Source organism: Vanessa cardui, chromosome 9 (genome assembly GCF_905220365.1).
Source record: "Vanessa cardui chromosome 9, ilVanCard2.1, whole genome shotgun sequence".
Taxonomy (NCBI): domain Eukaryota; kingdom Metazoa; phylum Arthropoda; class Insecta; order Lepidoptera; family Nymphalidae; genus Vanessa; species Vanessa cardui.
The window spans coordinates 1,020,749-1,046,049 of NC_061131.1; the positions used below are offsets into that span (position 1 = coordinate 1,020,749).

A 25,301-nucleotide genomic window follows, 5' to 3' on the forward strand; every position below is an offset into this window, starting at 1 on the left:
AAAATAACAACCGAAAGCAACACTGAGTTTAAAGTTCAGGTAAAACAATGGAATGGAACATAAAAATATTGTTTTTAAGATTGCTTGTCAAAAAGCAATGCATCAAAATTGATATCCAAAGTTTTAAAAGCGTTTAGAGAAATATTTGTAAGAATATAATTTATAAGATAGTTCTAGTAACCTTATGCTTATTATATTCGCATCAGAATGCCATGAGCAAATTCCGATGAACTATGTATGTTTTTTTTTGACTTAATATAAGTTCAATCCACCTGATGTTAAGTGGTAGTGGCGTTGTACTGACTGTATAAAATTAGTAAGCTATATACAGCTTAATAATTTTATATGTTATTAAGTTCAATATCAGTTATACATATCTACAATTAAAACATTTAAAATACTATTAAGGTTACTAATAATACACAACAAAGTTCATTTCAAAAAAATCAAGTGTATACATATAATCACATTAAAACTATAAACGGTTGTAATGTTAAATAAAATATAACGAATTTAATTAAAGTTTTTAAGCTATATCTTTTATTACTGAAATAATGATCTAAGTACATAATAAAACACTTAAATTATATGGACACTGTTATAATCATAAATAAAATATATTTCTTTTTTAATATCTAAAGAACGTGATTAATTTATAAATTCCAACAAAACGAAAGTTTTAAAATTATCTATTAAGTACGTTCGACTTCGGTGAAAGCAGTACGGCACGATCTAATGGTCGTGGACTGGTGGTCAAGTGGATCGCTCAAGCTATGCAACAGCTTGAGCGATTCACTTGACCATAGACTTCAAAACAATCTAGAATTACCAACGATTTATTACCCTTTATTACTTATAATTACTAGCTATCCGCTACGGCTTCTCACGGCTGCAATACTGATACTAAATATACAACAGAATTTATTTACGACATCACATTAGAAATTTCTAAAATTATCAGTGTTTCTTTACTATATTGTTCATGTATATTATACAAAAACCTTCCTCTCGAATCAATCAATCTATCTATGAAAAAACCGTATCAAAATCCGTTGCGTAACTTAAAAGATCTAAGCATACATTGGGACAGACAGCGGTAAGCGACTTTGTTTTATACTATGTTATGAAGGTATAGACTTAAAAGTCTAGTCAGGAAAATGTGCTCAATGTAGAGCTATTCTATAAAACTAAGTAGAAACTAACAATCAGCTATAAGCAAACGATCGTAAATTGTCAGAAAGCTATCTTGAATACAATTATTATTACATGTAAATTTTATTATTGTAATTACTTTATCATATCGGGGACGCGTTCGAAATTGTAGAAAGATATTTTGTATATCATTCGTCTGTACGACATGTCACAGTCAAAACTAGAGTCTATGCAGCTGTGGTTTGAAACATATTTATTAACTAGCCATGCCTAGTACGCGTTTTAATTTAACTAAAAAAGAAATATTGTAGCCTAAGTTACTCCTTATTATATCAGTTATCTGCTAGAGAAAATCACGTCAAAATTGGTCCAGCCGTTCCAGAAATTAGTCGAAACAAACAGACAGACCGACAAAAATTGAAAAAAATGTTATTTTGATATATGTATCGTTTATGCGTTGAGTTAAAAAAGAGTTATTTTAATATTACAAACAGACACTCGAATTTTAATAGATATGCAGACATGTTCCAAATCACAATGCATTATTGAATACAATATTACATAGATGTTAAGAAATAGGCAGGTTATATTACATACTATATGTATGTGTCTATATGTATAGTTGGATTAAACTAACATAATTTTTTATCTTAAATGTTAGAGATTAACTATTGAATTCACCGGTACTTCTCAGTAGAATCTACGTTCCGAAGCGGTTATAGCTTCACTTAATATGGTTTTATATAATTAAATTTTTGATTTTGATTTTGAAAGGTTACAATATCACTTCAAAATGATGTGTATCCTACTTGTACGAGCTCGGGGCGTCCGTTACACAGTAGACTATACGTAGTAATTTCATAATGAAACTCCACTAAAATTTTTATAACAAACAATTTTCTTGTCTTCATTCAATATAAATAGATACAATAGCTTGTCAATAAGTGATTAGCGATTATATCATCAATGGAATTCGAATAATCATACATTTGTTTAAGTAATAATGATACAACATCACGAACGTATAGTACGACACAACTTAAATGTAGCATCGGCAAATTGAATAGAACCAGTTACTGCCGATTTATGCAACCAATAGAATTAGCTCCCTATCGCGCTTTTCGTCGCTGTAGATTCTCGCGTCAACCCGAGAAAGCAAGTGTATGTAAATCTACGTGTCAAATTGACGAATGCATTAGGGCATATATTATTACAAGTTATTACGTTTGTTTAAATATCATATTCACATAAGAAATAGATACTGATAATTTGGGATAGCGTACTTAATTCGGATGTGATCGGTTTCACGAATGCCGATGCTACGTCTAAGTTGTGTCGTAATATAAATTTTTCTATGACAGACGATTACTGTTGGTGTTGATATATGACATTGATGTATCGTGCCATTTTCATGTCTGTAATATCATTGATAATAATATGATATTATGTAGTAACGCATATACTCTTTAAATGTTTGTTTTTATATATATTTATAAAAATAACTTATGAATGGATTGTGTTAAAGATGTTATGGCTCGAGAGAATATAACTTGTGAGATGATGTCAGAAAGAGAAGTATGGTTGAAAAAGATATGTATATGGCCCCAAGTAAAGTTGGGATAAGGCAGGAAGATGAAATATAAAGATTATTTATATTATTTTAAACACGATTTAAATGTTCGATAAGAAAATAACAATAAAAAGTAAAAATGACAATTTAGTTTAGAGACATACGTTTGTCTGTTACGCTTTCATGGCTAAATTATTGAACCCATTTTGATGAAACAAAGAATGCCATAGACGATATATTTTCGATTTTTATATAGTTATGTAGCTTATTCAATTTTAAAGTTGTAATTATGGAAATTTTGTCTTCAAATGCGAACGAATTCAAGCGAAGAACTAATTTCATGCATATATCACTGATATGATGATGATCTCATGATGGTACATTGGAACTTCACAAATTTCCAACATACATACATATACCGTGTACATACGCATTGAGCAAAACACGGTTTAATATAACAAACAAACACTCCAATTTTATTATATGTATCCACAGCTCTACTTTATGATGTTCCTAAAGTTTTGGTCTTTAAAATGCAAATCCAGCAGCGTAGTTTGAGAGAACAATAACGTATTATACACCTCAATATATTAGTATACATAATATAAAAAGTAATTTGAGTTCATATTGTTTAGCTATTTATTTAATACCGTTAAATTAGTTAATACCAGTAGGATTTGTAATAGTTTTAACGTGTCACTCGCCTCAATAGAAATCACTTCGAACGAATTCTTGTGAAAGTCAGAGGTTTACCGCAACTAGACATTACGTTTTCTATATACAAAAATATAAGCAACATTCTTGTTAGTAAGATGCACTTTTGTTGTTATTTGTTTAATATGGTTGGTTACTTGGTGGTAGGGGTTTGTGCTAGCCCGTCTGGGTACCACCCACTCATCAGTTATTCTACCGCCAAATAACAGTACTCAGTATTGTTGTGTTCCAGTTTAAAGGGTGAGTGAGCCAGTGTAACTACAGGCACAAGTGACATAACATCTTAGTTCCCAAGGTTGGTGGCACATTGACGATGTAAGGAATAGTTAATATTTCTTACAGCGTCATAGTCTATGGGTGATGGTGACCACTGACCATCAGGTGGCCTATATGCTCGTCCGCCAACCTATATAAAAAAGTACTTTTTTTGAGTTGTTTAATCAAAAAATTAATTTCCAACATGTTTAATTTCACAAGGTCCTTATGCTTTCCTTAATAGCGTTACGATTAGTAGTTAAAAAAAAATCAAATTATTTTAATCCTGAAGGATCTATTTGCTATTTTAGACACAAAATAATATTTTTAAAGTTTGATGGAGCGCGAGAATCTCGTGAACTAGACAATGGTAGATAATGTCGAAATATCGAGCTCCACCAAATAAAAAAAAAATATCCTGTATACTACTAATTTAAAATCTAATATTATATTTATTACTATTTATTACAATAATGCTAACTTTATTTTAACTTGTTTCAGGTAGTGCGGGGAATGAAGTGAAAATTAATAGTTATTTTATTCGTAAATAAATGTACATAAATTTGTATAAGTGATCGAAGAATACAGTTAGATGTGTTTGTGATGTGGTTATCTGACTCAGAACAAATGAAGCGACGGCGGACAAGATATATCTTAAACACGACTGACCAATGATTGTAAATACAATGATTTTCGTTATTGGCCTTATAGCAGGATGTATTTCTCTGGGTAAGTTTGATTTGATAATTATATTTTCTATATTAATTTAGAAAGTAAAATATATTATGTACAACAACAACAGCCTGTAAATTTTCCACTGCTGGATTAAGGCTTCTCTTTGCCTAGAAGGTTTGGAACATACTCCACCACGCTCTTTGAATACCGGTTAGTGGAATACACATGTGGCAGAATTTTTATGAAATTAGACAAAATAAGCATATTCAGTGGTGTTTGCCTAGGTTTGATCCCACGATCATCGGTTAAGATGTACGCGTTCTATCCACTGGGCCCACTCGCCTCTTCAATGTACATTGGACATATTATTGATATATTCAAGTATTATTTACATAATTGAAATATGTTTACAAATATCATATCGTCGATGCGCGTGCAATACCGCGAAAGAGCAGTTTGTTAATACCGCGTAACTGCTTTTGTACGATTTTACAGGAGGCGAAAAAAACTGGATATCTTAGTCATTTGCCTATATTTTACTGACTAAACTAAGTAGTAATTTTTTCGTGACTTACTCTGTAAAAAAATGACGTAAATTCAACCATAACTTGTTTAGATTCCGCGAAAAGTCACTTACGCGGTTTTGTAGCACTAAATATCAGAAAAATCTATTTATTATTAGCAAATACGCGGAGTTGAAATAAAAAATTTTATTGAAAGAATTAATTTATTACGACAAAATAACAAAAATAACTTCAAAAATATAAGTTTAGACTTCTTAAAAAAACTTATCTGATAAACAATTATTTTTACTACTTAAGTATATAATATCCATAATCAAATTATAAAGAAACCTTTTTTTATTATTATGTTCCAGAGTGAGATCGGTCCCTTCTCATGAAAATACAATACCCATTTTTACTATATATCCAAAAATCACTATCTTTGGAATGTCAAATCAATATTCTTTCTTAAAATTACAGCATAATTTTAAGTCAATACTTATTTTTTGAGATCTACTTAAACATCACTTTTTTGCCATTGCACTTATTCTTATCAACGCTAACTATTATACTTACACACTATAACAAAAATAAAGTAACAAAATAATCTGAAACTCAAATTGAAACTAGTAATGAATCACAACGTTTAGGATATTAGAAACATTATTTAAAAGGCAAGTTATCATAAAAGTTATGACAGTCTCTTGGTATGACACTCTTGAGCTCCTGCAGATGATGGTACTTTGTGGTGGTTATTGGTTGTCTAGATTGATAAAGTGAAGGCACACTATCTATTGAAAGTATTTTCTTTGGTCTTCTAGGCAAAGGCGTAAAGTTATGTGAGAAGTGGAGCTTATAGTCTATTGTACCATTTGGATTATACCTGAGTGCTCTTATGTCAACGACACAGTGATCACCCGCCCCACGACCAGGCCTGATTGATTCGTAAATCAGATAGTCTTTAAGACCGAAGTCTTTAAAAAAAGTAAAATCTGGTGTAATAACTTCATAAGGACTTGGTACTTTCCTTGCCTCTTTCGTAATAGTCGCATATTGAGAGGGTAAAAACACTTCTCTATTTTTCAATTTTCTCTCAATCACAGAGTGAACTGAGTCCACTTCCATCTGCGTGTGGCCTTTCTCCAAGTATTTCTGAGTTATCACTATGTTCTTGGCCATAGCTAAACGCAATAATGCATTCGATACAATATTGTTTCTATTTTGGGCGGTACAGCCATCTGTAAATATTACGACATCCTTGGGATCATCATCTATTAATTTTGTCAAATAGTCCACAAATAATGTAGCATAGGTAGTCGATTTTAAGTCGCATACCGTTTCGTCGAACCAGTAACACGTGACTCTATTATTCCCCAGGTTGTAGACTGTAAAGTTATGCACGGCTAGTTTTGTTTTAAAATATAGGGCACTGGCATTGAGGCAAGGACACAGTTTTACAGCCTGAAGATCTGCTGTTATTGCATGTATATTTCCTTTCTGTGCTGCTTCTTTGTCAGAACTTTTTTCAGCTCTGGCTAAGTCTTTTAGTTCAATATGTTTGGTATACTGCGCATCTGATATATTGCCTGCTTTGTGAGCGCAACACTGGTCGCATGCATCTTTTTTTGGTTGAAATATTGCGATATTCTCTTCAAATAAAGCACCTTCAAATACCTTTCTTGAAGCCACCGGTTCATTTCTTGAAACTGAGTAATCTACATAAAGACGATACAATTGCGACTTTGACTGTATGATGGGCTCCAAATATAATTTCGAGGAAGATTGTCTACAATAATGAGACGGCAGCTTCGGTAGAGCAATCAAATATTTTTTAGCTAAATCTTTTTTGGGTTCTTTGACAATTACTTCTCTTTGTTCAGGTTCAAATTCACTTTTATTCATCTTCTCTCCTAGCCAGTATCTAACGGTCCATTCTTTTATACCTAATGTTTCCAGAAATGTTTTTTGGCAAACTCTTTCCTTTTTATCATTCACCTTTAAAAAATATTTTTTGGTATCGCTTCGCCTTGAATTTGAGCCTTTAGTTTTCCTGGTGGTAGGAATCTGATCCACCATTGAAGATACGTACATTTTCTTTTCTTGCCAACTCATTTTCCAATAGGTTTTAAAAATTTCTGACCTGACTTCTTCTGTTAATTTCGAACAATACATAGCTTTTCCACTGAAACATCGCATTGACATACATATTGGACCCATTATTCGTGCTGGTTTAGGATTATTTTGTATAAATTTAAAGCCATCTTTTTTAAATCCGATGTACTCTTCTCCTAACATTCTCTGTCGCTTATTTTTCATCCTTTTCCAATTTTTTTGATCCCCTTTGCGCTTTTTTTTGTTTGTTTTCGACTTTTCTTCTATTTCCCTTTCAGGGAACCATTCCATATTTTCTGGCGATAAAGGCTTTAAATTTGTTATATCTGAGAGGGCGACATAAGAAGGATCTGCGACAGAATCGTCAGACGAAAAATCAAGTCCGTCATTGTGCTCTACTACATTAACATTCAATTCAAGAGGAGTAATTTTATTTTCTCTTTGTGTTGGTACAGTACTTAAAAGTGTTGTAAATGTATTAAATTCGGATGTTATATCGTGATTTTGTTCTTGCTGTAATATATTATCTGACGAAGGTTTTGAATCTGATTGCAATGGTGGTTGATTGTGGTCATTATGTTTTCTTATTATTTCCTCTTTCTTTTTCAGTAAAATGTTTCGCCTTTCTAACAGATCTTTCAATGAAATCACGTCGTCGGCAACATCAGCATTTTCAAAAGGAAAACTATGATTGTCTTGATTTTCCATTATTATTTGCACCTAAAAATAATTTTAGTATGTTAGTATGTAAGTATTGTAAATTTAGTATTGTAGAATAAAATACCGCGTAGATGAAAAATTTTATCAAATCATGAAGTTTTAAAACCGCGTAATTACAAGATGGAGGTTATGTTTGCTAGAATCATTAAAATAATTAAATAATTACACGAAGCTACATTACCTAAGCTTAAACTATTGATAAACATACACGTTAAACAATAAAAACATACTTACATGGGGGTTTTCCACGGTAAAACAGTCGTAATCGGGAACACGCCCTAACCGCGTTGTAACTTCTTCGCCGGTTCGGTAAATACGCGGACTTGCTGCCAACTTCAGACGCGCTGCTGTTCCGCGGTATTGTTGCGATGTCAAAATCAAGGTTCCTTATTGGCTAATTCAAAATGTGTCTAATCCACTACAAGCCAATACGCGTTATGAATCCATTGGCGAGATATTTCAATTTTGCGCCTTTTGCTGTTACGCGGTATTAACAAACTGCTCTTCAGCGGTATTGCACGCGCATCGACGATATTATAAAGCATACTTATTAATTATTTGAATCCTAAAAACTTTTTTTTTTCTTCTAATTCATTCGTTATGATTATTAAGTAATTAAGTAATAGTATTTTTATTAATACAAAAACGAAATTAATTTAAGAACATATTTATATGGTAATGACGAGTTAGACTTCAACTAGAACCACTACTATCAAGTATTAGAATTCCGCCAAGCATTAGATGTTCTTAGAAAGTACTAGGATATAAGGAGTTACCAGCAAGTCTATTCTAGCGATCCGTATGTGGCACACGCGTCCAGAGTCCAGTCCACACATTCACAGATAAACTTTTTCTATGATCCCTGTTTCTATTTCATTCACGCACACGAGTAAATGTGAAAACGGAAAGAGACGGCATACAGGTTCGTGTCTAAGTCATTGACGTGTTCGAAGCGTTAGGGACGATCACATGTAAATAAGGCATATGTTGCCTCTCTTTTCAGTCAACCGTGTCTTTGGTATGTGGAAAAGGGAAACAGGTTCAAGTTTCTGATGTGCGATATTCAGTGCCACGATGTACTAAGGCAGCATAAATGCAAAAAGGTGAGAAGTCACGATTAAAATAGAAGCTGTATCGCACTGTCGCAAGCTATGTGTACAAAAAAGGAAGTAATATAACGGAATTACGATTGCAGATTTATACGTATGGACTTAGTTTTTGTAAGAAAATCCTCGAGTTCTTTATTGAAATAACATCAATATAGTTTAAAATACAAGATATTGCTTAATGAAAATTGAATGGTGAGCGAATGAATGGTGTTAGTTTAACTTGTAGAAACAAATATTAGAAGCAGCTTCGCCCGAAGTAACGAAGTAACTTTACACTCCGGATTTAAAAATCACATTATTACTAGCTCCGGTGATAAATAAAAGTAGAAAAGATTGTAACAAGGGTATTTATACATATTGTAGTGTATATGAATGTGTTATAAATGTATTATATGTGCTTGATCTTTATCTATAAGTCTTCTTCACCCGACGTTGTCCCTTGACGTTGTATTTGTGTAATTCAATATAATAATGTTTCTATATAGTTTACTTAATATAGTTGTTAAATGACAATTCAAAAGTGTTTGTATAAATCCACCTTGAATAAAGTATATTTTGATTTGATATATCTATCCATTTGGTGAATTTTTTCCAGTTGTCTTACAGAATTATCTTTTTTGTTATGATGAATTTAATATTTCATAGTTATTTTAAGTCTTATCGCTAAAAGTTTCTAACGCTAAGCTTGATTATGACACCATGTCTCTGAGCTTAAAGCACTTGAACTATATTATGATATTAATATTTTTTTTCATTTTCTACTCCTACGTATAATTTTATTATCTTTTTTTTATATTCCCATAAAGCTTTTTTTGTAAATTACTTTAAACTTGACGAATAACAACTGTATTATTTAAAGTATTAGATAAATTTAATATTGTAGATTTTTTTATGGATTAGGATTTAGTCGGACGAGCATATCAGCCACCTGATGATAAGTGGTCACCATCATCCATAGACAGAAACGCTGTAAGAAATATTAATTATTCCTTACATCGTCAATGCGCCACCAACCTTGGGAACTAAGATGTTATGTCCCTTGTGTCTGTAGTGACACTGGCTTACTCACCCTTCAAACCGGAACACAACAATATTGAGTAGTGTTGTTTGGTAGAATAAATGATATAATTGATAGCACACCTTGGGATGAAACGATCGCCTCCTGGCTATTTGATTTCATTTAAATTGTTTATATAATAAATGAGACAAAAAAAACCACTGAATTTCTTTCGCCGGTTCTTCTCAGGTCAGGGTATTTTCTTTTCCGAGCCGGTGGTACTGTTTAAATTGACCATCAATAAGAAAGTGTAATACTTCTATATTGAATATAGCAATTTGAGTTTGAATTTGATAAGTAGGTGGTACCTACCCAGACAGGCACAAGCCCTACCACCACTAAAAACTTATTTAACAGTATGTTTTCATATATGTGGTTCTAGTAGTATGACTGGGTCAAATCTTACAACAGAATTATAGGCGGATTCCAGTAAAACGATGGAGCTTATATTTTTAAATTGGTAGTATTAGCAAGCAAATTCTATTTCAAACGGATTATCGGTTATTTGTATTTCAAAGGTGAGCCGTATAAATTGTACGGAAGTATTATTTTGAACTAAATAATTTCACGGATATTTATAAGATTCAAGCTGAGTAATTAATATTGGTTATATAATGGTAATAATGGTTCCAATAAATTTTAAACATTGGTTATAATTTAATATTCACTATTTAATTCTTGTAAAGATGTCTGGGACTTGCTTTGTAATCTTTTTTCGAAGGCTATCCACGTAATAAATATAAAACATTGGTATACAGAATTATTACCTTAATTGATTTTTTATAGTTAAAAAAAAATGGAATGTCAGAACATTAAACATACATATTTATGTGAATCGTATTTATATATTGAAGTTCGTTTTTTATATTCTAATCAAATTAATTAATTACTTAAATGTTGATGTTTTTTTTTACATTTCGATTTTTAATCAAGTTTTTAATTTTTGTTTAAAAAGTATAGTTTTTTAAGAATCAACTGTTAAATCATTTTCAATCTGCATACTGTGTTACCCAAAATACATATATCCATCCCATTGAAATTGTCCGTTGTTTAAAAAGCTAACATAAAGTATATTTTGGATATCATCGATGAATATATATCACATATTTGAAATGTATATTGTTCAATAAAATCAACTTAGTTCTTCGAAACAGTAAATAATATTGTTTCACAGGTAATGGAATGGTTAGGAATCTCGATTCCGGAGTCCGACTTACACTCGAACAATTTTTATGACTTCTTACAACTAGTGAAGTGGGAAATATGTTTGCGTATCTCATACACAGCTGCAGGTGAAAATTGAATCCACTCATTACAATTAATTTCAAATGAAAATCACCCGTAAAACATGAGTAATAAGATATAAAACGGATCGTGTGAATTACTTCGGTAGCGACTAGATTTTTTTTAGATAGACCAAACGATTTGCGACCGTAACGCCTTGATATAAAATCGTTTTGCCATTATGTTCTGTGTTTAGCAGAGCTCTATGCGTTTCTGCAGCCCTAGTACAATCCAACTCACACATGTCACGGTGGCCCGGTTCCTTCCATATCAAGGTCACATGTCGCTATCCTCTGTCTCGTTCGCACGTCATGTCAAATTATAGGGATGACAAGGTTGTGTATATGTCGTCGACACATGTTGATATAATAGAAGTTGGTATTACTAGAAACTTTCACAAAGATCGCGCTATAAGTAAGGACTACTTACATATCTATATACGAGAACTCTCATTAATAAAATAGTATAATTTACAATTTAATTCCACTGTTAAGTGCTTATAAAAAAATTGTTTTAAATTATTAAAAGTCAACCAGCGTATACCCAGCTTCGCCTGCGCGGTGTTTGTTTCTGACAAAAAGGCTTTGCTGCGCTTTTATAAGAAAGACATGGCTGTGAAACTTTAAAATTAAATCATATTAAACAACTTTTATGATTTTTTTTAGAACATAATTTCTCTGGAATTGTTGTTTAAGTGTGAATTTTATGATTCTTCAATTTTCTTTTTCTTTCAATTTAAACATAATTTATTTAACATATAGTTTTTATTATTCATGTCTAGTCGTAGTCTAGTAGACTAGATTTTAGAAATTTTTAGTGTACGCAACCTTGTCACATTAAGTATACCTTTTCACATATATATTACCTGCTTCAAAACCATTATATGATTGTATTAAAGTTGTACATGTAACATAATTATTAAATAGTATATCCAATCTGAAACAATGTACAGAAACCCACAAAATTTTCTTAAGTACTACTGTGAAACTCTTAGGTAGCTCTTAGGTAGGAGAGGATTACACTAATAAGCTAAAAGCTTTAGAGTCGTCCGAAATATAATTGTTTCGGTAGTAAGTAAACTTTAGACAATTAACATAATGTGGGCGCAGCATTATATATATTTAGCTTGAAACCTCAGCTTTTTTTTAAATATAACTGTATCATAGATATATATCAGTACATTACGACACAACTTAGATATAGCATTGGCAAATTCAATAAAACCGATTACTGCCGATTTACACAACCAATAGAAATAGCTCCCTATCGCGCCATTCGTCGCTTTTTGTCGCTTTAGAGTCAAGTGCATGTACATAAATCGACGTGTCAAATTGACGAATATATTACAAGTTATAACGTTTGTGTAAAAATCTTTACGTTTGTGTAAATATTGATAATTTGGGATAGCGTACTTTTTTAATTCGGATGTGATCGGTTTTACGAGTTTCGCCGATGCGACATCTAAATTGTATCGTACTATATTTTCGATCTGTGTTATTCTATTTGTTTTTAATTATTAATAATATTTTATTGACATCGTCAAGCCTGTCACATTTATTGTAATGCTTATGCTCTCTAACAAAAATATAAACCATTAAAACACGGAACCATTTAAAGTATTGTTTGTAAAAATTATTAACGTCCTGACAAAAATATCTCTGTCTCTTTTCTATAATGTCAAAATGCAATAAGAGCGAAGAACGTCATTGTTTAAAATTCGTTTACGCTATAAAACGATCGTTATAATTCAAATAGTCTAAACCTGGCCTATAGCGCAGTTATTAAATATCGCCTCCATAAAACATTAAAATGAAACGTCAATCATAAAACGAATATTAGATTCAGTTGTTAAATCAACTTTATGATATACCTAAAGGCAGTTTAAATTTAATTGTCTTCAGTATTAAAATACAGATAATAAAATAAATCTTACGGTGAACATTTTAAATCTTGTCATTTGTGCATTAAATTGACAATCATATAAAACCTCTGTGGAAAAGGGAAACAAACAAATTTGACCTTGAAATGGCGCGATATCATTGGTTGATCTAAAAAATATTTGTTGATGGTTTCGTCCATAAATTGCCTTTTGAATGTTAACGAAATTTCAAGACGTTTAGAGTTAATATTAAATCTAGTCTAACTATCAGGGTTAATGAAATTATCACTGCTGATTTGGAGCTCTTATTCAACAGATATGATTTTTTGCCGTTTTTATTGATAACAGTACAGAACCCTTCCACTCGCACATAGTTGGATTTATTTTAGTTTATTCCTTGGAATGGAATAAATAGCTTATCATTCCATTATATGTAAAATATTATTAAGCTTATTTACTTCATGATATTCGTTTAAAAATTATTAATGATCAGTTCTATATATTATAAATATTTTGGAAATGGATTGTCGTTTAATTATTATATGAGCTATTTAACTAAATTAAATATATTGGAAACATTAGAACAGGATTGGAATAGTTCATTGTGATTCAGCTTTAACTATAATCCCATTGCCTAAGTTACAGCTGCTGAAATCACTTAAGCAAGATTTATAATACCAAGGAGTACTCAACCTTTTTTCTAGAAGCGCATTTATATAACTTCAGCACAATGAGAGTCGCTTAAACATAGAAAGTGCGAACGTTTTTATTCCAAACTAGCTGTGCCCGCGACCTTGTACGCTTTTGAATTTAATAAAAAAAAATTGTAGCATAAGTTACTCCCTATTATATCTGTTATCTGCCAGTGAAAGTCCCGTCAAATCTGTCCAGCCGTTCCAGAAATTAGCCGGGACAAACAGACAGAAAGACCGACAAAGATTGTAAAAAAATGTGATTTTGGTATATGTACCGTGTAAAAATAAAAATCCATTAAGTAAAAAAGGGCTGTTTTAGTATTACAAACAGACACTCCAATTTTGTTATAATATACTGTATCTAGATGCTTGAATTGCGTGGTAAGTACTTAGAATTAAATAAATCAGCAACCTTTTTCGATTCAAACGCCTTAAGGCATTGCTAAACAGCCGTACATTATTGTCTTGGTCTGGTTCTCAAAACTAATAGCACATATTACTAAGTTATTATAACTTAATGTTGCCCACGGCTTCGCTCGCTATTGCGGGGTTTTGTTGTCATGTGTTAGATAAAAAAGTAGCCTATGTCCTTCCGTAGAGTTCAAATTTCCTTCATACCAAATATCATCAAATTCGGTTCAGTGGTTTGGTAGTGAAAGAGCGACAAACAAACAGACAGATAGAGTTACTTTCACATTTATATTGTTAGTATAGAATAAAGAAACTTCAAAATTAGAACTAGCTAGTGAACTAAAGATAAAAAATATATTTAAGAAACTACTAGAGCGATTTTAATGAAACTTACGATTACCCTAAGTTGAAGTTTACCTTACTTACATTACAAATGATTATCTCGATATTACTTGACGAAATTATGCACACGTGCTTGCTTAAATAGATCATACTCAAATATAATTAAATTCTAACAATGTAAAATAACTGTAACTACAGGCACGAGGGACATAACATCTTATTTCCCAAGGTTGGTGGCACATTGACGATGTAAGGAATAGTTAATATTTCTTACAGCGTCATTGTATATGGGTGATGGTGATCACTTTCCATCATGGCCCATGTGCTCGTCCGCCAACCTATACAAAAAAAAACATACATGTCTAACTGCTACCCTCCTTTTTTAGTAGTCGGTTATAAATTGTAAAAATTGTGATTACACTTGCTCATTCGACATTCAAATCAGAACACAATAAATGCTGTTGATGATCAGTACCAAATTATATACATTGGTGATTATTTATGTTGTGTATTTTTATGAATGTAATATTCTGCAGATTTGAATGGAGTTGGACGAATGAATTAAATATTTTATTACTTTATTATTTGCCAAGAATCTCTACAACTTTTATTAAATCTTGTTCATAGTTCAGCGTTTAATAAATGGGCTACAGGATTAGTACTATACATTATTTATATATTCGTAATAGTAGATTGTTCATTCACATCTAGATCTGCAATTAGACGATTCTATTTTCAAAATTTAGAAATAACTTGGCGTTTTTTCTTTTTAGAGTAACTTATATATAGACTAGACTAACAAGAATTAAAATGCTACATTATATATGTATAGGTAAATTCAATAGCTTTAGTACATATGATAAGTCCATCGCATCTGTGAACGAGATGAACTCAATACCGACCGGATTCTCTCACGGTTTTACTAAAGGATGAAGTGATTCATGAGAAAGGTTTGTAATTCATTGTGCTATTTGTAAATCGACTTTAAAAGATGTCAAAAAAAAAATACTTTCAATTTTACTGTCATGTGTAAAAATACTAGCAACCCGCCCCGGCTTCGCACGGGTGCAATGATATGACATCACAGTGGAAACTTCTAAAATTATCAGTGTTTCTTTACTAAATTGTCCATGTATTATATATAACAACCTTCTTCTCTTATCGCTCTATCTATTAAAAAAAGTCGCATCAATATCCGTTACGTAGTTTTAAAGATTAAAGCATACATATAGGGACAGAGAAAGCGACTTTGTTTTATACTATGTAGTGATAGTGATTATGAAGATTCTTATTCTATTCTAGAATAACTTAAATATAAACAAAAATAATGACGATATCAAGTTATCAGAATGGCCAATACGTACTGTACAAGTAATTTTGGTACTTTCCAGAGTTGGTCAAGCCTGAACAAACAAATGGTGTGTGGCTTTTAGATTTGCGTATGTTATCAATTTATTGGCAAACCGTTGGATGGCCGATACTTGGGCGTGTGGTTCAACTGTTTGGGTTTATATGTTGCGTAGAAGCGGTAAGAGTATGTTTTGACCACGTTTGATTAAAATAGACTTATTTCAGAATGTTTTAACATTAAAAAAAGCTGTTTTAATATGATTTATTTATAACATTTCATCTTATCTGAAAGCATTTGTATTGTGATGTTATAACAAGAATTTCCTTGGAAAAATGATTTGTAGTATGTTTCACGAATGTTGAATTTCACAATGTTCGTGAATATTTATATCGTTTTCCTCTTCAGAATAATTAATTATTATAACGAAAACGCCTGTTTTCCCTGTAACTTAAAGTTCCAATAAATACTTAAAGTAAATTGGTATTGAAATAAAAAATAAATTTCAAGTTAACTTTAGTAATAGGTACGTAGTACAGTCAGAGTAAGAAAAACTTCGTCAGTTATAAAATTCATTACATTATCAAGTTTTAAACTCTTAGTACCTTTTGAATCTAAACATCAAATCATTGCGACGCAATATGTCACTCTGAAAATAGATCTTAAGGTGACGAACCTTTTCTTACCCTGACTCTACATAAGGTATTGGATAAAGTATCTTTCCAGAAATTTTCGATAAAATATTCCCTCATAGTCAAATTCTTCTTCATTTGCATCTGTATCGCAGGCCTGTGTATTTATCAAAAGAGAAATAGAGTTCTGCTGAGTTGCCAATCAACATTTAATCGAAAGTATTCATAAATTTCTTATGAATATATTATATCTCATTTTAAAACTAATTATCTGAATAAATCAAAATGTTAAGGCAACTGCTACTCTTCTGGACGTAAGAAGGCTGACTTGGAAGTAAAATGTAAATACATAAATAATAAATCACATATCAATTAAAAGCAAAAAATATTTTCTGAGCGAAGGGTAAATGTTCTATAAATGATTTTTTTTCTACCTTTCAATGTTACATCATGCTAAAGAGTTATTTGATACCGTCTCCCAGATACGGATCATTATTTATTAATCTATTGTAAAAAAAAGTTAACGATTGAAAAAGAGACTTATTAAAGAACGGCATTTTCATGCCAATTAGTCATCGTTTGATTCACCGGAACTGACGTTCTCGTGACTAAAGTATCAGAAATATAATTTATATCGTTAGAAGATAAATTGAATCACAGTTCTCAAAAACATCTTCGATTTTTAGTAGTGCTTGGTACCATTTGGGTTTTAGAATACTAGTAGTCTTAATGCCTATTAATAGTAGCTTTGCCGAACCCGTGTGATGTCGGGGTGGGCCCCGAATTCACACAGGTTCAGTAAAGTTATATATAAAATTTTTAGATTGATAACAAATATAAAAAGAGAAATTCTTGATTGTTCTTTACAATTACATAAATCTAATATACTTGTAAACCTTTCTCTCGAGAGAAAGTAACTTTGTTCGTTGATGAAAATCACATTAAAATCCGTTACATAATTTAAAATATCAAAACGTACAGGCGTATGGAAGTTACATTGTTTTATACTCATACCCAAAAACCTTTACACATCTTGATCGAAGAATTCCATCTCAACACAATGTTTGTGTACACCGGTTTTCATGGGTACGCCACTCTGAGGTCCCGGGTTCGTTTCCGGCCGAGTCAATATAGATTATCATTAGTTTTCTATGTTGTCTTGGGTCTGGGTTTTTGTGGTACCGTCGTTACTTCAGATTTTCCACAACACAAGTGCTTTAGCTACTTACATTAGGATCAGAGTAATGTATGTGATGTTGTCGTATATTTATTTATTTATTTACAATGTTCTAACCCCTATACCACTAAGATTATCATCAATCAGTCTGTAAGAAACTACCTCGAATCTTTATTTGCTAAAAACACTAAACTCACCACAAAAAAGGTAAATCAATTATGATATCGACTCCAAAGCAGAATTTCATCGTCATATAGCGTAATGAACAATAAATCAAATTATGATTTCATTAAAGACTTCGATATTTTGTAGCTTGCATTTTTTTAAACAGATGCAAGCTATTATGGTTTAAAAATTAGTCCATCGCAATAGACAGCATATCGGATGCATTTGTGGTAACGTCATACCACATAGGTCTCCCACAATAGTGCCACAAAGTTCCAACTTTCTGTATCCAGTAGATGTAGGTAACTAGCTGTTACCCGCGGCTTTGCTGGCGTTAGAAAATATCAATATATTTACTAATCAACTTAAAATATTACATTAATGTTTGACATGAATTGACATGAATTTGACGTCACTGTTTATAACACTTTTTCTAATTAAATAGTAGCCTATGTCCTTTTTCAGGCTCTAGACTATTTTCTTACCAAATTTCATTAAAATCGGAGCAGACAGATAGAAAGTTGCTTTCGCATTTATAATATTAGTGTGGATAATATGAAATATTTAACCCTGAGCATTTCGCAAGCGTCACATTGTCACATTAGGATCATGTAAGTGGTTCATATGCGTCACATAAGGGTCACGAGTGATTTTTATTATAACATCGAATATTTGTTTAAAACTTGCTCTGTGCTGGTTGTGTGCTTGCTGCCTGCTTTTTGTGGGCGGCTTCATTGATGGAATTGGAAGCCAAATGGAATGTAGTTTTTGATGTGTAAATATATTAGTTTGTACACGTTAGGGGTTAAACGTTGAGCGATGAGATGACGTCATCACAATGTTAGGTCCACACGACACAGACTTGGTACAGACTTCTATTGAATTTGGTCTGAACTTAGCAGACAAAATTCGTTGTAATGGAAAAGTCTGAGCTTTGCAGGAAAAAGTTGTTATTTATGAAAGTTGAAAGTATATCTGCGTATTATTTGAAGCAGAATAATTGATCAGTGAATAATTTTTAATTGATTATTTTTTTACTTAAAAATGAATGAAATACCCGGCAATGCTAAGTCCGTAGACATTTTGTCGATAGACCTTTTTACTCAGACTCGTAAGTCAATAGTTCAAGATGTCTGTACGACAAAAGTCTGTACTAATTCTGTGTCACATGGACCTGATATAAGACTTTTTTACATAGAAATATTCGTGAGTACCTTAGCACTCTCACATTTTTAATACCAGTACCAAAATTTATAGAGATTTGAACAGAATTACTAGTACATGTGTATTCTACCAACTCGCATTGAAACAGCGAGTCGAGATGGCCCAGTAGTTGGAACCCGTGCACCTTAACCGATGATTGCTAGTTCAAACCCAGGCAAGCACCGCTGATTCATGTGCTTAATTTGTCTTTATAATTCATCTCGTGCTCAGCGATGAAGGAAAACATCATGAGGAAACCTGCGCATGACAAATTTCATAGAAATTCTGCCACATGTGTATTCAACCAACCCGCATTGAAACAGCTTGGAATATGTTCCAAACATTCTCCTCATAGGCAGAAAAAGCCTTAGCCTAGCAGTGGAAAATTTACAGGCTATTGTTGTTGTTCAATTGAATTAATTAAATATGATTATATAATTCCTATTGCAAATATAAATTTCGAGATTTGCATGTGCACAAAATGTAGTAAATGCACCTGATATTAATTTTATTCATCGTAAAATAAACTCTGCCTTCGATTCAAATTTATATCAGTTACAATAATAACATTTATTGATATCATATTATAATTAGTTTGGTCTAGTTTGCCCGCACATAAGTTCTAGTTCTATTAAACCTTTGCCAGCAAGATTTATCTACTGGGTTTATGCTATCCTAGTAATTAATTTTGAAGTTAGTATTAAATCGAAACAACTTTAAAGTTAGAAGATGTGCAAGATTCAGTAAGTTTGTTTTCTGGTATAATTAATAATTTCTTCAGTCTATAATTATAAAACTATCGAACACAACTAATTACAAAAAAAAAAAAACATTAAATTTTACCTTCTAGAATGATCTTGAGAGTTTTCTTTTGTTAACATAGTCACAACAACACAAACACACACTATTAAATATAATAAAAACTCTCTTAAATTCTTAGTTTTTTAAAGTAAATAGTACAATAGTATATATACGTATAATTGTATCTAACTAACATGACTGTATTTTTAAATGTTGAAAAAGAGTAACTATTGAATATTTTGTCGGTTTTTCTCGGTAGAATCTACGTTTCGAATCGGTGGTAGCTTCACTTAATTATCAAATAACGATTCAAAAGTACTTGTAAAAGCTTACTTGAATAGAGTATATTTTCATTTGAGCGATGTAAGGCTTAACAGATACTTTGGTCCAACTGTGTATTTGTCATAAAAAAATCAATAAGGAAAATCTATATTATTAACATTCCAACCTTATTTTAAAACAAACTATTTTATATTTTATCGTTTATGTGTGGAAAATATCATAATAATATTAAAATAATTGTATAATTTACACCATAATCACGTCCTACATAAATTCTATTCATGAGAGGTACTTAAAACGAATGTTTAATATATAACTGCCATTGAATTCTATTCTCTAATAGCGAGCTCAATTACTTTACCGGATTGCTTCTATTTAATTGAATAAAAGACTAAATCGAATTGTCACGTAAATATCAGTAATTGTCGATAGTTCTAAATAACTTCTTAATTTATTAAGGTTTTCTTCAAGTTAAATCATTGTTGTCTAGGATTCGTGAAGTCTGTATCCTGCTAGACAAATTGCCTCCTTCCCTTATCCCAATTTACTTAGTATCCGCGCAGCATGTCTTCTTTCATACTTCCCTATCTGACGTCATCTGACAAGTATCATTATTTCCAGCCACACATCACCACATATTTCACACAATCCATCCATCGTTTCTTTGATCGCCTATTATGATATAAGCTGGGATAATTCCATACCCTCACTTCGTTCAGGATGATTGCTCCTATAGTTTATTTCAATCTAAGAAGGAATAAAGATAACAAACCTATACTAACGTTCGTATGTCATGTGTGCTTGTAGCTATTAATAGTTTACAGTGATTTAAATGTCATTACTTATAATACAACAAGTAACAACTTAAATAAACATTAATTTTTCTTTCTAAGTTTTGATAAAAGCTTTGTCGACGTTCAAACCTACTATACTTATACTTATAAATTACTGCTAAATGTAATACAGTGCAAATAACTAACTCTGCAGCATTTTCAAAGATTTTTGACAGGCAGTCCTTATGTATTTTATTAAGTCGAATGGTCAAAACAGTTTCATCAAGTTGAACTAAGGACACATACTACCTTATATTGCGATAATAAAAACGCATTGAATTACTATTGGTTGATTTTCATGCAAGATAAAAAGTTCATTGATTAAAATTGATACCATATTTAATTGTCTGTAAAAAGTAGTCGAATGTACATTCATAATCATTGGCATCTTTACTCAAATCGAGAATTTAATCTCTACTTGAGTTTCGAATATTTAAACTTTGATTAAAGCTATTTCAAATGAAATAAAACAAACTTTATAATCCTATTAATTTTAATCCTTATTCAGACTTATTAACAAATATACCGTCTGGTATGTTATATGTTCATCCACGCATTTTTATATTACAATATAAGGGAGGTCTTGGCCGGTCTGTGTGGTCTCATGTTAAAAATCAAAATCAAAATAAACTTTATTCAAGTAGGCTTTCACAAGCACTTTTGAATCGTCATTAACAATTAAGTAAAGCTACCACCGGTTCGAAAAGTAGATTCTACTAAGAAGAATCGGCAAGAAACCCAGTAGTTACTCTTTTTCAATATTTAAAAAATACAATCATATTAGTTAAATACAATTGTCAATTACTTAAATACAAAATATCATGATGATCGATCGATCAGTTAAGACTCCAAAGCGTAAAAAATAAACGAGATCGTTTTTGCATTTATAACATCAGTTAGGATTAATTAGATTTGATTATATATCCCATTAATTAGGTATTTATAACTAACACAAGTATAATATTTACCCAATTATTATTGTAAGCCTATTATTATTTTGTGGCAACATTATTAGTAAGAGACTTACGTATTACGAATTTGTTTTCATTTAAATACAATTATATTAATACCTACTACGCTTGATTACTTCACATCGGTATAGTTGATATTTTTTTTATAATTGCCAGATATTTATGAGCTCGATCGACGTATGCGTCTGTAAAACTACAGTTTTTAAATAAATATTTTTTTCTACCAACGGTTCGGAAAGTAGATTCTACCGAGAAGAACCGGCAAGAAACTCAGTAGTTACTCTTTTTCAACATTTAAAAAAATACAGTCATATAAGTTAATACAATGATTTAGAATAGAATAGAATAAGGTTTATTTTTTATTCATTAAGTATTTAAATTAACCTACAAAATATTGTATCGAATAATACGCCTTTTTTACCAATGTATTTTTTATAAACGATTTGAGTTTACGAGAAGGCAAAGTTAAAAACGTCTGCGGAATTTTATTATAGAAACGGATACCTTGCCCCAAGAAAGATTTATTGACTTTGCGGAGTCGGAAACTTGGCGTTATAAGCTTATCCTTACTTCTAGTGCATATACAATGATTATCACTGATTTTATTATTAATTTAAGATTATAAATAAACCGGATTGCTATCTTTTGTAAAATAAAGACAGATTCAATATCTGCAGCGTTACCCCAAAGTAATATGCCATATGACATAATACTGTGAAAATAGCCAAACTCGCTGGAATAATGTAAAAGTTTCATATTAGTATCATAGAAATTAAATATTGGAAAATAATACATATGTTAAATATTGTAGTGGGCTAAGAAATGTACATTTTTATGTGATATGTGTAGCTGCTGAGAATAAGGTACTTTAAGAAAAACAAACAAATGACTCGGCTTTATTGTAATGTAGTTCTTTTACGCAAGTCACAGTAAAGTGGAGTGTCAGATATTGTCACGTAAGGATAAAGAATTATGCGCCCTTAGAACCACCCTTCTCTCTTTTCCTTTTTCTATTGTCGCTTTATAAATTAAACTAGCGCCCCGCCCTGACATCGCACGGGTACTTGAAAATATGACCCGCTGAGTGTCTTTCGCCGGTTCTTCTCACGTCATGTTCCTTTTTCCGAAGCGGTGGTAGTGTTTAATTTGACCATCAATAAATAATTGTAATGTAATATTGAATAAAGGAATTTTAGTTTGAGTTTAATCTGTATTACTGTAAAATTTCATCCAAAACCGTTCAGTAGTTTTTTCGTGATTGAATAACAAACGTACATACATCCATCCTCACAAACTTTCGCATATATAAGTAGGATTATTTCAAAAATATCAAAACTAACTCATCCGGCTATAAAACTATCAAAACTAACACAGCATACAACAAATGTCAACGTCGAAACGAATCCGTCTTACGTCAGCAAGGAGGTCGGTCCAAAGAGGTTTCAAACGATTATCAACACTTTCATACGAATGTCAAAATTAGTTACAAAACACGCAATGCATACACAAGTTATAAATAACGTTACGTGTCGCTCGTAATCCAAGGCTGGGTGAAAGTCACTTTCACTGCGAACTGTTTATCAAACCAGTTGCTTATCCTCGTGTTTTTGCATCTACTAAAAATATAACCATGCTTGTATGAAACGAAAATTGAAGCAATATGGAATTGAAAGTGATTACGGATTTATGCAATTATGTCATTTATTTATATTGGGATACGGTAGCTATTCGCGTGATGATAAGACAACATCATTTAAAGACAAATAGTCTAATAATAAGCCGAGATGGTCCAGTGGTTAGAACGTGTATATCTTAACCCATGGTTGCGGGTTCAAACCCAGGCAAGCACCAATGAATTTTCGTATAATTAATTTCTGCTTATAATAGATCTCGAGCTCGTGAGTGAAGAAAACTTCATCTGTCAAAAATGAAACTCTGCCACACGCTCGTAACCTTCTCCTCAAAGGGAGAGGTAATTTACTGTACGCCAATAATAATTCGGTTCAAAATATCTAAAAGACAAACTTCATAGACGCTACGGCTTAATAGCATAGATAATGAAAATTTATTCCGTTCGAAATAAACGTTTGTCAAAGGGTTATTGAACTCATACGAATGAAAAGAATGCATTCATTCTTTATAGACGATCAAACAATGACATTCAATGCGATCTGTAATAAATATTATCAAACAATCTTCTTTATTCTTGCCAATAATGTTTGTTTGTTAAAAAAAAAAATTTGAATAATAATAATAAGTTTATAGTATATTACATTATAGCTTTTAAGACATAATATTTAAGCAAAGTGAAATATTATGTGAAATAAAAAAAAAATAAGACTAGCGTTTTATTTATAAATAAATAAATAAATATTTCTAGTTCAATGAACGTTAGGTTATAATATTGTTAAAATTTGGTAACATTATATATAATGTATTACTATTTATACATACAACAGTCATACAGAAATATTTGGTAAAAGTGAAATTAATTCCAATAATGAATGATTTCATAATTTCCTGCACTAACTTGTAAATTAATAATATAAGTTTTAAGTATACATCATATGTTAAATTATGAATTTTTTAGTAACAAAAATAATAACTTGAAAACAGCAGATATCGTTTATATAAACACAAAAAAAAAATAGTACTTATCAAAATAAATATTTTAAATAAAATCTTTTTGAATAACTTTAGGGAATTTTATAGAATTAAAATTGTTATATGTAGTTTCTTCCAATTTAAATAGGACTACAAACTTAACGTACAAAGTTCAAATCCGGTTCAATATAACGGAGTTGTTAGTAACAAACACAAAAAAACAACCGTAGAATATACTTTTTGTGAAGTCGGTAAAAAACAAATTTAAATTCTCGGAACGTTTGGACCGACTACAGTTTTGTACAACATCAAAAACCTCTTAATAAAAATCCAATTGTGCTATTTTCCATCAGTTCCAGACGACCGTTTTATTTTTTCTTAAAAATTGTTTAAGAATAATAGTATTCGTGTACATAAGTTCTTCTTCAAGTGTATTTAACAAGTCTGACCTCTACATTATTTTGTTTTTATTGTTTGTTCTGAGCTGAGATGGTGTAATGGTTGGAACACGTACATCATATCCAATGATTGAAACCCAAGCGGGCAGTGCTAATAATTCATCTCGTAGAAAACCTGCATGTACCATGGCCTTAGCCCAGCAGTGGGAAATTTACAGGCTGTACAGCCTGTAAATTTCCCACTGCTGGGATGCCATGTCATGTACATTTCATTATTACTTCTCTAGCGATTTTTATGTATAAGTCCTAGTCAATAATAACAAGAAAGTCAAAGGAAGGCTAAACATAATTTTTCGTGTAAAAAAAGCATAAACATATTAAGGATCATATAAAAGATGAATCAGGATAA

General features: G+C 31.3%; 2 protein-coding genes across 6 annotated transcripts in view; one reads left to right on the forward strand and one right to left on the reverse strand.

Moving 5' to 3' along the window:
- Positions 1-25,301, forward strand: part of LOC124532647 (tyrosine kinase receptor Cad96Ca) — an 89,842-nt gene that overhangs the window by 49,800 nt on the left and 14,741 nt on the right. For 3 of the 5 annotated variants that reach the window (XM_047107672.1, XM_047107671.1, XM_047107675.1), the window contains exon 2: positions 4,193-4,420. In XM_047107672.1, coding sequence (XP_046963628.1) covers positions 4,363-4,420 — 58 coding nt within the window. In that variant the 5' untranslated portion in view covers positions 4,193-4,362. The remainder of the gene's footprint in view (positions 1-4,192; positions 4,421-25,301) is intronic. The other 2 variants (XM_047107673.1, XM_047107674.1) reach the window with 1 other exon arrangement.
- On the reverse strand, positions 4,793-8,240 carry LOC124532646. The gene is made up of 2 exons (XM_047107669.1): positions 7,936-8,240; positions 4,793-7,701 (listed from the first exon to the last, which is right to left on the reverse strand). Exon 2 carries the CDS (start codon positions 7,687-7,689, stop codon positions 5,533-5,535), a length of 2,157 nt encoding a protein of 718 aa, XP_046963625.1. The 5' UTR covers positions 7,690-7,701; positions 7,936-8,240; the 3' UTR covers positions 4,793-5,532.